General features: G+C 40.5%; 2 protein-coding genes across 3 annotated transcripts in view; both read left to right on the top strand.

The window, feature by feature from the left end:
* LOC138033803 (very-long-chain (3R)-3-hydroxyacyl-CoA dehydratase 2-like) overlaps positions 1 to 7,955 on the top strand; it is a 124,832-nt gene extending 116,877 nt beyond the window's left edge. Inside the window, exons 7-9 of one of the 2 annotated variants that reach the window (XR_011128666.1) lie at positions 1,364 to 1,502; positions 5,144 to 5,774; positions 5,831 to 7,955. Coding sequence is in view for 1 of the 2 variants with exons in the window: in XM_068881641.1 (XP_068737742.1) it covers positions 1,364 to 1,502; positions 5,144 to 5,217 (213 nt within the window). In the remaining variant the exon portion in view is untranslated. Of the gene's footprint in view, positions 1 to 1,363; positions 1,503 to 5,143 lie in introns of both variants that reach the window. The other variant, XM_068881641.1, reaches the window with a different exon arrangement.
* Positions 7,956 to 9,600: 1,645 nt separating this feature from the next.
* LOC138032926 (octopamine receptor beta-1R-like) lies at positions 9,601 to 12,304 on the top strand. The gene has a single exon (XM_068880651.1). It carries the CDS (start codon positions 9,718 to 9,720, stop codon positions 10,666 to 10,668), a length of 951 nt encoding a protein of 316 aa, XP_068736752.1. The 5' UTR covers positions 9,601 to 9,717; the 3' UTR covers positions 10,669 to 12,304.
* The last annotated feature ends 644 nt before the right edge of the window (positions 12,305 to 12,948 follow it).

Raw genomic sequence — 12,948 nt, 5'->3', positions numbered from 1 at the left:
TGTGTGCATGAAGGAGCGCGCTAAATCAGTCGGCCACAAAATCCCGTACATTTTAGAAAGATAGATTCATCAAAAAACGGAGTACGTTTTGTGTCGTGCAAGAACAAAGGGCCGTGAAGCTGGCGAATGATCTGCATTTTTAAAAAATTAGAAATAAAAAAGAAAGAAGAAAGGAAATGCAAATCATTTTCTAAAACATCCATTCTGTTCTTTTGATCTTAACTATTCCAAAGTTGCATTTTTCTTTGAAGTTTCTGTACACTCATTGTTCACTATTTCGTTCGACAGGTACACCTTCTTTTATTTTCTTTATCCTATTGGAGTGACGGTAAGTGGTTATATAATGATCTCCTTACAAACTACTGCCTACAAAATCTACAGAGCGATCAATGAGTCTCTGAACAAAGGAGTGAAATACGACTGCGATACAGGAGACATTCTGCATGCAAGAATCCTATGTCCTCGTTGACTGGGTCCAGCCAAATGGGAGTTAATCATTTTGCGAGTTCGTAATTGAACTACTCTCCGATGATGGCATAAAGAAATTCCCTGTAGGGCAAAAACGAGAGTCTGTGTTCAGTCAGTCTAGTGTTCAATTTCTGCCGGAACACAGACGAGCAACGAGGAACGGTGACGTCAACAATAACATTGCTTTACTTAATTATGATATGACTCCTGGGTTCGAACCATTTACGAATTTGTAATTTCACGTGTGATTTATTATGTTGCCATGGCAACTTTTCGTACAGTGCCAAAATGCTGACTTATGAACGTAATTTGTCACCCATGATAGTAATAGCTAATCAAATGGTATACTCGTGAAATTAGGGAATAATTTCACGCGTGTTTTGTCCAAAATCAAATAATTTCCCCTCACCTCAAGGCTCGGGAAATTATTTGATTTTGTACAAAACGCGGTATTCCCTAATTTCGTTCTTCACCATTTGATTACCCATACTAATGCGCCCGTGGGAAGGATGGGAAACTAGTTTGCACTCTTAAGGAGTGGAGTTCAAAGTGTTGGAGTAGCTTGTGAAGTGGTTTGATTTGGTGGCTTTGATCTCGTGTGTTTTGGCTTGATTTACACCTTTCTCCCAAATTACTAAAGCACTTAAGCGCGCCTAAACAGAGTGTTTTCACTCGCGAGATCAGTAACCTGTAACCTCAGGAGCCTTCAACCCCGGAGGATTGGTTTGGGATACCAACATGGCCGCCTTTCCTTTATTTAGGGACACCAACATGGCTGCCATGACGTCACGTGAAAGCACTCTATAAACTTAAGACTTCAATTAAGTGATGATGATGATGATCATTATTATGAATATTATTAATGATATTATCCTTTCTTTTGTTTGTCATCAAGGGTGAGCTGGTCACCATGTATTCATCTCTTCCCTATATGGTTAAATCCGGCATGTACAGCGTCCGCCTGCCGAATGCCTTCAATTTTGGATTTGATTTTCATCTCTTTACTATTGTCTTGATGCTGTCCTACATTCCAAGTAAGTAAAAGTTTCTATCTTTCCTTTCAAAAAACAGTGTTAAGTTTGCACAAGATTGGAATAGCGGACTGACTTTGATGATGATCGGGATGATGATGATGATGACAACGAACGCGACGGCGACGGGTGACGACGAGTTGGAAAGGCGGGACAACGATGATGAATGATGGTTACAATCGTGGTGACGACGACGACGACTACGATGACGACGACGATGATAACTGTAATGTCGTTCGTTTCTCAGTTCGGCTTCCGATTTTATGAACGTTCAGTCTACGAAAACAGCAGAAGGAATTTCAGTCGCGTGATGAGAAACGAAAGAAAATCTTTTCTCAAGAATAGACCTCAATTCACGTAAAATTTAATAGCGCGACTCTCATATGACCTTGAAAAATACGTAAAAACAGAACGTAAACAAAAATGCAAAACACTTAATTGGCTTATCGAACATAAACAAACGAGCGCGATTTTTCATTCGGATGCAAACAACATCATCTCTCCATGGAACTTTTTGGAAAGAGATTAACATTTTGCTTTGACGTCATTTGAAATGCAGTAATGTGATTGGGCAATTGAACTGTGTACTGCCCATATTAGGAGTTTCCTTGGCGGGAATGAGGAAAAGCTTTGTTTTAATCTTGTCAAACATTGGTCCTTTTTCAAGGTCATATGAAAGTCGCTCTACCATCAACGAACTAGCTAGGGACAGTATGGTCGTCATGATAAAACAAAAGATAACACACACACATTCCCGCTAAATCTGTCAAATCCGCCATTTCCTTCCCCCAAAGGAGGTTATGCTTTTTGTTATTTTGTCATGTTTAAACATCTTAGTACTTTGTTGACACTGCACATTTCAACTAATGTCAGCTAACTTGGGTGGATATTACGAAGGGTGAAACTGAAACGCAAACACGAACGCGCTGGATATGAAGTGATAGATAACCATTTTATATCCAGCAAGCCCGAGTAGAATAATTGTTTTATTAAAAACTCCAGGATCAACAATTCCTCCACGTATTGTTGACTAAAGCATCGATTTCTGTCTAGGTCAATTCCGGTCCCGGCAAAACGGCTTTTGTAGGCCATTTTTTCTCAGAGCTGCAAAAATGTTTTCAGCTTGCTTTATTGCTGACGCGTTCTTTGACCATATGAGGTACTGCAGGTATATTTAACAATTATTCCATGAGCGCGCGTTGGATATGAGATGGTAAATAGCCAACGAGGCGCGTAGCGCCGAGTGGGCTATAACCACTCTCATATCCAACAAGCGCGAATGGAATACCGGTAATTGTTTTATTAAATTCCTTAAACTCCAAAAGTTTGGAAGTACGAAATACGAGCCAAAAAAAGCGAGAAAATCCTAGCGAAATCGCAAAAAGTTGATGAAGATGCGATGTTGTGTAATACCTCGTGGTATTACGCAGGCTCATCACAAAAACATTTCTTACCTTTTCGCGTATCTCTAAGCTTCGAAAGTGATCCAAACTTTCCACAAAAACGTTTTTCTTTTGCTTTATACCGAAAGAAATTTCGCTTTCTGGCGTAAACGTTTTTAGTTTAGCAACGCTAAGCGCAATCATTACCATATAAGGTCAAACCAAGGTATATGAGCTGATAACCGAGATTGAGTGAACCAATCAGAGCACGAGAATTGCATTATCCGAGGTTGAGAATTTAATAAGAACTGATAGCCTGTGTCCGGCGAGCCAATGAAAATGCTGGAAATCTGATCTCCGTGGTTCAGTTTTTAATAAAATGTAATAGCGGAGCTCCGTGCACGGGGAGCACCATAGTCAAGAAAATATCGATCCGAAAAATTTGGGGTTTTGGTTATGACGTCATCGTACGACCGTTCGTCCGTCCGTCCGTACATTCAACTTTTCAAGTATTAAAATACAAATCAATACGCGAAATGTCGCACTGCTGGAACTCGCGTTTTTTGGCGGGAAGTTTGCTACTGCGTTTTAGCAAAACAAGAAGCAATTTTGAGGACAACCAAAAAGACAGCCAAGGATGTTTTTAATATGTCGTACAACGAAGAAATAGTTGGGGAAGAGGGAAAGAAAGAAAAACAGTATTATTAGCAGGCGCCGAGTAAACGATTCTCAAGAGAGCGGCTGAGAGCACGAGAAAACAGGTGAAATATTAGTGACAAACGACGAGAGAGAGGTTAAGAAAGAGTCGAAACTGAAAGAGACGAAACTAAATATAGTGACGAGCAGCAGAAGACAGAGCATGCAAGCACCAGCACGAGAAAACAGGTCGAATAATGGTGACGAAAACGGTGAAAAGAGCAAAAATAGATTAATTGAAATTAGACAAATGTGAAGGCCGGACTGGTCATATGGTAAGCAGACTGGCTGTAAAAATATCTGAAAACAAAATAATAAATAAATAATAATTAAGGAGCTCCGCTTTTAGGCTTGCCTAAATATTCATATTGTGCTGAAACATTTTCTTACTATAGCTGGATACTAGTATATATACAAGTTATTTCTACTTTTTCACCGTAAATTCCGTGAATGCCTGTCAATCCACGTTCGTTTTAGGAATCGCTTGATAGCTAACGTTCACAGACTGAACTGAACTTGTGTTTGCTGTGGATTTTGTTTTTTTGAACATAACGGGGACAAAACTCTGATGGATGTTACGGATTGTAGGGATTTTATGACAACAAGAATTGTATCCAGTTTTTCTGAAACTTCATCCATTACAATCTGTCAATTGTGTCCACCTTGTTCATTTCACTGTTGAACTCTCGTGAGTAATTGGTATAAAACTACAGAAAATGAACTGTACTGCCGTAACAGCCTCTTTAAAAAACGAGTTTCCAATAAGCCGTTTGCATCATTTGCTTTGGTAATCGACCACCATCATACATTAATTCTTCCCTCTCTCCTTTTGAACCGTGATGATGGTGGGCTTTTAGGTGACACCTGTTTACACTTCATTAGTAAGAAATGGCGCTAATTAGTGAGCGTATAAAGGACTCTTGTAACAGCTTTATATTACACATAACATGAGAATTTTATTCCATAAAGCTCATTTGTACAAATCTATACGCTTTATTTTCACATGTGAAAAAGACCTATACAGCCAATCAGAATGGCGTACAGCTATTTCACATGTGAAAGTATAACCAATCAGCGATAGCGTAAAGGCGTTTCCATGCCAATCACTCGTGCATCTCGTGCAAATCGTGCAAATCGTGCAAATCGTACTTTGTTATTGAATTAAATTAAATTTGCATTTGGTTCTATTGTTAGTGAGTTTTTGTTTCTAATTCGCGTTCAGAAAACTATTTTAATGAAAATTCTCATGTTATGTGTAATAAAGAGTTTACGACATAGAAAGTGCTTTGTACGGGGTTTTATTCACTCGTTGTTTGTGTCAAAAACCCTCACTCGCTCGTTCCTCGCTCGTTCGGGTTTTTGACACAAACAACTCGTGCATAAAACCCCGTACGCCGCACTTTCTATGAAGTAAACTATTTATATCACCCGTGAATGAAAAAAGACACTACGCAGGAATGTCGAAATGCCGGGTCTTGAATTGTTACATTTAAGTTGCATTCATTTTATGCCGGAGTGGCGTGAGACTATGTTTACTTCTTTTTAATATTTCTCTTTTCGTTTCAGTTTTCCCACAGCTTTACTTTCACATGATTCGTCAGAGGAGGAAGGTGATTGGAGGCAAAACCAAACGTGAATGAGGCTAGTAATGAAGTGACGAAGGGTTGTATGCTGTTGACAAATGTTACATTTGGGTACAGAGTTAATCACAAAAGCGGAATGGCTAATTGATTACTGCTCTTACGGGAAGCTTTTCTCAAATTGACAAAAGAGGAATTTGGAAGACAGATTGATCGATTGATTGATTGATTGAAGACTTAGGAGATGATTAGTGGAGTTTTTTCGTTGGCATCTGCACTGTGTGCGGCGAAAGCGAAGCAATGAATTGATTGGACACATGGATGAATCAAAGAAATTAAAGAAACGTATCTTTGAGGATCACTGCTATCTTACACATACTTACGTTTTCTGTCCAGCTATGCAAGTAATTAAATGCACGGCCAATTTTGATGCCGAACCAGGGAAGTGTCCCCTCGAGTCTAAGTATTTACTGCATATTTCCAACGATCAGGTAAATGTCAGGGTTAGTCGTTATTGTAAAATTGTTACCGGAAATGCAGCTTTGTTTCTTAGCTTGAGAAGCAGGGATGGTGCAGTGGTGAGAGCACTCGCCTCCCACCAAGTGAGTTAATGTACGGTCCCGAGGGAAACAGTTAGTTTTGTTTTCCCGAGGGTCGTCTCAGGAAACATCAGGACTCGAGGGAAAACAAAACTAACTAGTTTCCCTCGGGACCATACATTAAGTGCTTTGTTATATATTTAGACTTTTCCTTCAACAATCGCAGCAAAACATCCGGAGCGGGCAACAACGGCGGGGTTGTATCCCCGTCGGGATACATTTGAATTTGATCAGGGCCACGTGACAAAGAATCAACCAATCACAGTGCTCGTTTTGTTGAGCGAAAGTCTAGGTATATAACAAGTATCATTATTATTCAACACATTGTGACAATGTCCAAATATGGTCATAGGGCGCTCAAATATTCGTCGTGCGTACTCAACGTATATCCTGCGATATACGTAATTTTGTGTGTTGCGGAGAAAAATGGTAGTTTTCCCAGCGTTTTTTTCCCAACAAATGTAGAAAGTTGTGCCTTGTCATCAATGTGTTGAATGATAAAACAATTATCCTGCTCATTCTTGCGGAATCTCGCCTGATTTTAGCCAACTCGAGCAACGGCCTCGAAGGCTAAGTATCAGGCGATATTCCGCGCGATTTCGCAAACCAGTTGGCTATTTACAAGTGAAGCCAGGAAACTGAATCAGGGACTACCTGGAGCAAAATTCAACGAGTAGTCAGAAGGTGTCTTGAACCCGGGATCTCGAGATCTCAATGCAAGCGCCCTTACCACTGGGCCGCACTGCCTCCAACCACCAATGTGACCTGGGTTCGATTCCCAGACTCGACGTCATGTTTATCAGGGTTGAGTTTGCGGGCTCTCTTCTCTGCTCCGAGAGGTGTTTCTCCGGGTCTGACTCCGGTACTCCTCAAGAACTAACCTGTGATTTGTTATGTGTTGATTTCATCCGACTTGATTTCTGTACGTTCTCTCCAATTAGTGCCTCAGCGCAAAGTACATTTTACACTTAAGGAGGCTCGAAAGGGTTTTCAGCTGAGCGCGCGCGCGTAAGCCACACACGCAATTCGTAAGCAGCTTGCGTCAGCCCATGATTCAAATGGGTCACCAGAAATAAACAAATACCGCTAATTTCGCTCAACTTTCTCCTAATTCCTATATAAATGGAATATAAATAGACATCTCCTATTCACGAAAACTACGAAAATTCTACACAAACGGTTTAATAGTCACTTAAATCCGTTTGTGTTGGCCTGTAGCTCCACTCGCGCGCGGACTCGAATGAGCGGGTGACGCATGCGTAAATGCTGATCTTGTAACCCCCTAATTTTTCATGATTTTGCAACTTTACTCGTTTATATCTCTGCTTCTGGATGGTGATTTTTTTTCATTTTTTGCATGTTAGCTTAGATTAATTTTAACCGTTTGTCTTTCAAATTTAAAAAAATTCTGTAGGTGAAAAAAAATTAGAGACATTTCAAAAAAACCTTTTTTTCTGAAAAAGTGACTTACAGATTTTGTTGAATTTTAAATATTTTAGAGAGTAGTTCTAACATTATCTGGTAACGCTGAATGGGAAAATTTCACCGTCCCGTTTCTTTAAAATAGACCCCATATATTGATTTTAAGGCTCAAAGAAATGCCTAATATCGTTGCCATGGTAACATTATTTTGGAGGAAAATATAATGTGAGAAATCTACGATAAGTACTTAATACCATGGCCAAATTTCGTCTTGATATGATTACCCTAACTGTATCTAAGAACAGGATATGTTTATTTGCTTGAAAAAAGTAGAAACTATTTCGAGCCTCCTTGGTTTTGCATTACTTCACTTAGTGATTGGCTCAAAGTTCTCGCCACCAATCAGAAGTGAAACCAACTAATCGTGGCTCGTGCGTTGCACATTTTCCCGCGCTTTGTGTCGGCTACTTGTAATTACTTGTCTCCGTCCTTTTTGATTGGCTAAAGTAATTCCTTTGGTTTTGGTTTTACGACACTCGATTGAAATTCACTCTATTACTACCTTAGGGGCCGCTTTGTGACGTCAAGTGTCAGTATTTTCAGGCACTAGGGTCGGGATGTTGGGGAGAAGAACAAGGGGACACTTGTGACGCTTATTGAAATGAGCGCGCATCTAATTGCAAGTACGTTCTACTTTCGGGACATATCCGTTTGCGCAAGATGATTGGGAAAAAGAAAAAACCTGAATAAGGCTAGAAATATATGGACGCTTGGACTGCTTTTTCTAGTTGATGTTTGATTCACATAGGTAGAATGATTGATTGATTGTTCGATTGATTCCGATTGATGAGTTCGATGAGTTCAGAAACAACATAACGACCTATTCAGGGGATTCTTAGAAATGTTAAGCCTAGACTATGACGCAATCATTGATTGATATACTGATGAGTAAGACATAACTTTCATTTTGTGTTTGTCCACGATTCCCGGCCATGCACGCTATAAAAGAGAAAAAAAAAATACCACAACGTTTATTTCAGGTTGCCTGTAAGCTTCTGATGATTTTAAGATGGATGTGGCTCTTTCACGACTCTGGCAACAAGGGACGGGCACTTAAACAAAGCGAAGAGATACGTTATCGAACGAGTCTGAAGCCCGGTTTACACTACAGAAAATTTTTGGCACGGCTCGGGTGAAATTGGCGCGGGTCCCAAAAAAAAAAGGTTCGGCTCGGATAAAATTTGCAGTGTAAACAACCTGTCAGTAGCAAATTTCATCCGAGCCGAACCAAAATTCTTACCCATGCTGGGACCTTCGGCGAGGTAGTCCGAGCACGGGTGAATATGTTACGGGTGCTGAAAAATAGGCACGGTTCGGATAGGACAAGTAGTGTAAACACTTTAAAGGGCCGAATTTGAGCCTTAATTCATATGGGCTAGCGGTTTTTCAAAGTACATTTCAAGATGGCGGCTCATTCTCCACCAAAATCACGCGGACGTTCTTTATTACAGTTGAACTGCGCGTGACTCCATGAGAAGTTACGTGGGCCCAAAAATTTTGGTACGGTATTTTTGGTACGGTAAAAATGGTGTAGTGTAAACAAAGTTTGCTGTGCTCTTTTTTGGCACCCGTGCCAATTTCACAGGAGCCGTGCCAAAAAATGTTTGTAGTGTAAACCGGGCTTCGGTGCACAGCATCACACTGTCTAGCAACTTTGAGATAGGCATGTTTCGCAATTTCTTGTTGTTTAAGAAATGGCGGTTGGAGCATTGAGAGGCGGCTTTATATTCACAGGCCACCTATTCTAGAATTCAAGTTGTGAAGAATGCCGGTGAGCACACAACGATGAACTCGCTATCCTTCTATTTTGCCTCAACGATTTCTAAGTACCTATTTCACATCTAAACATCGCGGTGATATTTCGGAAAATCGCCTGTTTTTAGCATAGGGCTAAAATCACGCCGTTCTGCTCTCATGAATCCCTAGAATTTAAAGATGATTCTCCTTTTGTTCAAATGTCTGCTAGACGTCATCGGATCTGAAAACGAAAAAAATTCGTCTGTCCTGCTCTTTGAAAAGTCAATTTCCTCATCTTTTTGTCTTATGTCAACCTAGTGATTAAAAGATCGTTTTATCTTCTCTCTGAATCTCCCTAAACCAGGGGATTATTATCCCTTGGTTCGGAACAAGTGGCTCCTTAACATCCACGGCAACATAAACGAGAAAATTGGCTTCACACCTGCAATTTGCCACGCTTGTCCTTCAGTAAAATCTTTACTTCTGCATCTTTTGTTTTACACTAAGCTTGTGATTGAAGGATCTTTTTATCTGCCGTGTGGATTTTTGTTAACTACAGTAGAAATTCCCGTGAAATTTCAAACTGTCCTTATTCAATTTATCGTGAAATTAGAACTACAAAACAAAGCTTTGTCGAACCTAATCCCACATGCCAATTTGAGAATCCAACATGACACGCGGAAACTGAAAGAGCATTTTAACCAAAGAAGTTTCACTTGGAAGCCGATCGCTAAACTCCACCATGGCCCTTCCGCAGGTTATAGCTGCTGTGCAAGTCCTCTTCAACGTTATCGGTTTTCCTGGAAATTTTTTGGTCGTTTTGACAATTGTTCTGGAAAGAAGATTCCATGTAAGGCGTTATATTCTACTCGCCAGTCTCGCGGTCTCGGATATGTTGTTCCTAATTCTCGTTAGTTCATTCCGAATCGAAGGCTTGGCTAAAGAACAGTGGCAGTACGGCGAAACGATGTGTATGTTAAACCCCTTTTTTGCCCGGTATTTCTATATCAACACGGTTAATCATCTACTTTTTGTGTCGTACGATCGATACTTGGCAATCGTGAAATCGCCTTTAACATATCACGGCGACATGACGAAGAGGAAAATGATCCTTACTATCGCTTATATCTGGCTTAGCCCACTTGCTTTTGGTTTCGGCGAGTTAATTGGCGTTGGAAAGTTCGTTTACAACGAAGAAGTGTTCTTTTGTGAAGACGGATGGGGGGTCAGTGGTTTCACTGCTATCGAGTCCGCTGGCTTCATAATTGTTGGTTTTGTGGTTCCATTTGCGGTTATTCTGCTTTTCAACTGGAAAGTCTACAAAACGGTCAAGTGTCAAGTGCACAGTGCCAAAGTTGCACTCGGGATGCCTGTCGGCTCCGACGCCCAACAGTCTATGAAGAATCGGCAAATCACGGAGAGGAAAGCAGTAATCGATGTTAGCATCATAATCGGCGCTTTCCTGCTGTGTTTTATACCCGGTTGGATCGTGGCAATCTGCCGTCAATTTGCTAAAGCCATCACAGTTCCCTCCCAGGCGGTCTTAATAACGTCGTGTATTTTCATTGCCAGCTCTGTGTGCAACCCAATCATATACTCGGTGCGCAAAAGAGATTTCCGAAGCGTGGTCAAGAAGTTATTGAGGCGGATTGGAATCTTTCGACGCCCAAATAGCGGTGGAGTGACCATATAAGGTCATCCTGCCATATTTTACATTTAGGATTCCAAGTTCTGGAACCTGAAAAGGGCTAAAAGCGGAAGGACGCTTGGACGGCTTTTACTAGTTGATATTTGATTCTTGTGGAAGATTGATCGAGTGATTGATTGATTGTTGTTTGATAAGTGATTAATGGAAGACTTAACGTAAAAGATGATTCAGGAAATTTTCAGAGCCATAGCAGTGTTTATCAGAAATATTTTGACGTTAGCACGTTTTCATTAGTCGCCAAAGTGTTTGATTTAATCGTCGTTCACCTGATCTTAAACCACGTGACCATTGGGCTCCGCCGCAAGCAGGTGGTAGGTCCAAGCCCCATCCCTATCAAGTGGTGGACTTACATCTTGATGAAAAGCGCGGGCTTCCTTTTAACGTGGCGTTTGTCCTTGTGATTATGCTCTAATGTCATGTTTCGTGTTCTTACAATGTTCGTAAACGGCTGAAGTGGAGTGCGACTTGTGTCCTTGAAAGCGTATCCCCAAGTTTTTACGACATACTGTTTGTCTCAAGCACTGCACTGGTTGTACACAACACCACTTTTCTTCTCTAGAGGGGCGTGGTCTTTAACTTGTGTCAAGTTTGACCTTAGAGAGTCATTATGGTTATGATACACAGCAACACTGACCGTGTGCGCTAAACGATCTCTTGAATCTTTCAGATAGACCTCATATATATGGTAGCCCAACACATATCGTCTTAAGGACGTTCGCGCCAAAAATGTTCCCACGTACAGATTTTTTTAAAACTTGCCACGCAGAAAGGTAATGATCTACTTTTGCCAAAAAGGCAAAAAAAAATGGGAGAGTTCATGAGGTGCGCTTTTAAAAGAGACGATCTTAGTTTACAACTGTCAGCAATAAAAAAGCTACATTAAAGAAATTTAGATCGGGTAAACGTACTCAATTCAACATAACTAATATAACTAATTAAACTTTTGCAGCAGATGTCTTTTTTCGAGGTGAAATAGACCTTGGAAAACGATACATATTAGTCTATAAAGAAAGCATAAAAGGCGAAATATTTGTAACCTCTCACGTACAGATTTTTTTGTTGTTGTTGTTAAAATGGACAAAATAAGAAAAGGAAGTGATCTACGGGAAGAAAAGTGGAGGTCACCGAGCATTCAAGAGAGTAAAATCGCTGCGAAGTCCTCAAAACGATTGTCTATTCGCACTGTCACGTCATTGCGTGACATTTCCGAGAAGACCTGGGTCCACAGCTATCCCATGATGCCACACGCTTTCACGTTGCATTGTTGTGAAAAATGCTTGCGCCTTTGGCATCGTGTTTACCTTCGTGGTCTGCGATGCATGACGTGTGCGTGACATGTGCGAAAAAATGCGCAGTAGCAATGGGCGCGAACGTCCTTAAGTGAATTCGCTTCATCCGCTTCTCTTCATACTTTGATCCCATAGCCGCTTCTAATGTTTGTTGATTAGGTTCACCATTATAGTGGCTCCCACCTCAACAAACGTTTCCACTTTATTTATTCTCCGAAATCGTCGCAAATATATTGTGTTGTTTTTAGAACCTTTTCATCGAAAATTCACCTTTTTATTCGCTTTGAAAGACAGGAAAAGTGCAGACCTGCCAACCCCTGATAAAGGAAAATCTGGAGACCCATGAAAAACAATCTGGAGATTCTATAAAAAAATATAGTGAGATTCTATTTTTTTCCCGATCAAGATTAAACAAACCCCTTTTCCATCGAGGAAAGTCTTAAGCAGTTTATTTAAATGTTTTATTTGTGTTCCCTGTTGCAAGAAGATGCAGCTTTCTTTGATGATTCTAATAGGTCATCACTAGGACGAAACTTATAGATCGTTTTCACTGTCACGCAATAAAAAAATAAATCGAAAACCATCCAGTGGAAAAAGTCAAGAATTCGTGATGTTGTAGAAGATAAATGAAGAAGACACTTCTCCAAGTTTTAGGCCTGTGCGTTTCCCCAAACTTCAGATATTCGTCGAAATGTTTCGCAGAAATGAAAACGCCATGTTGGTGCACATCTGTGGTGCACCAATATGGCGGTCGGAAAATAGTGTCAACATCTGTTACTTACTTTGGCTATCTAGGCGAGTGATCATCTGTACTGAACAGACAGCTATTTACCTAAGCACTTTTCCTAATGCTTTAAATTCTAAAAAGGCTCAAAACCATGAGATAAATATATATTTCTCAATAAACTCGATCGTCGCCTCGTGTAACGCACCGCTATAACTCAGAAATTCAAAATGCTCTGGTTTCCAAACGAAG

Source organism: Montipora capricornis, chromosome 14 (assembly GCF_036669925.1).
Source record: "Montipora capricornis isolate CH-2021 chromosome 14, ASM3666992v2, whole genome shotgun sequence".
In the NCBI taxonomy this organism is placed as follows: domain Eukaryota; kingdom Metazoa; phylum Cnidaria; class Anthozoa; order Scleractinia; family Acroporidae; genus Montipora; species Montipora capricornis.
This window is presented reverse-complemented; position numbering and strand designations above follow the sequence as displayed.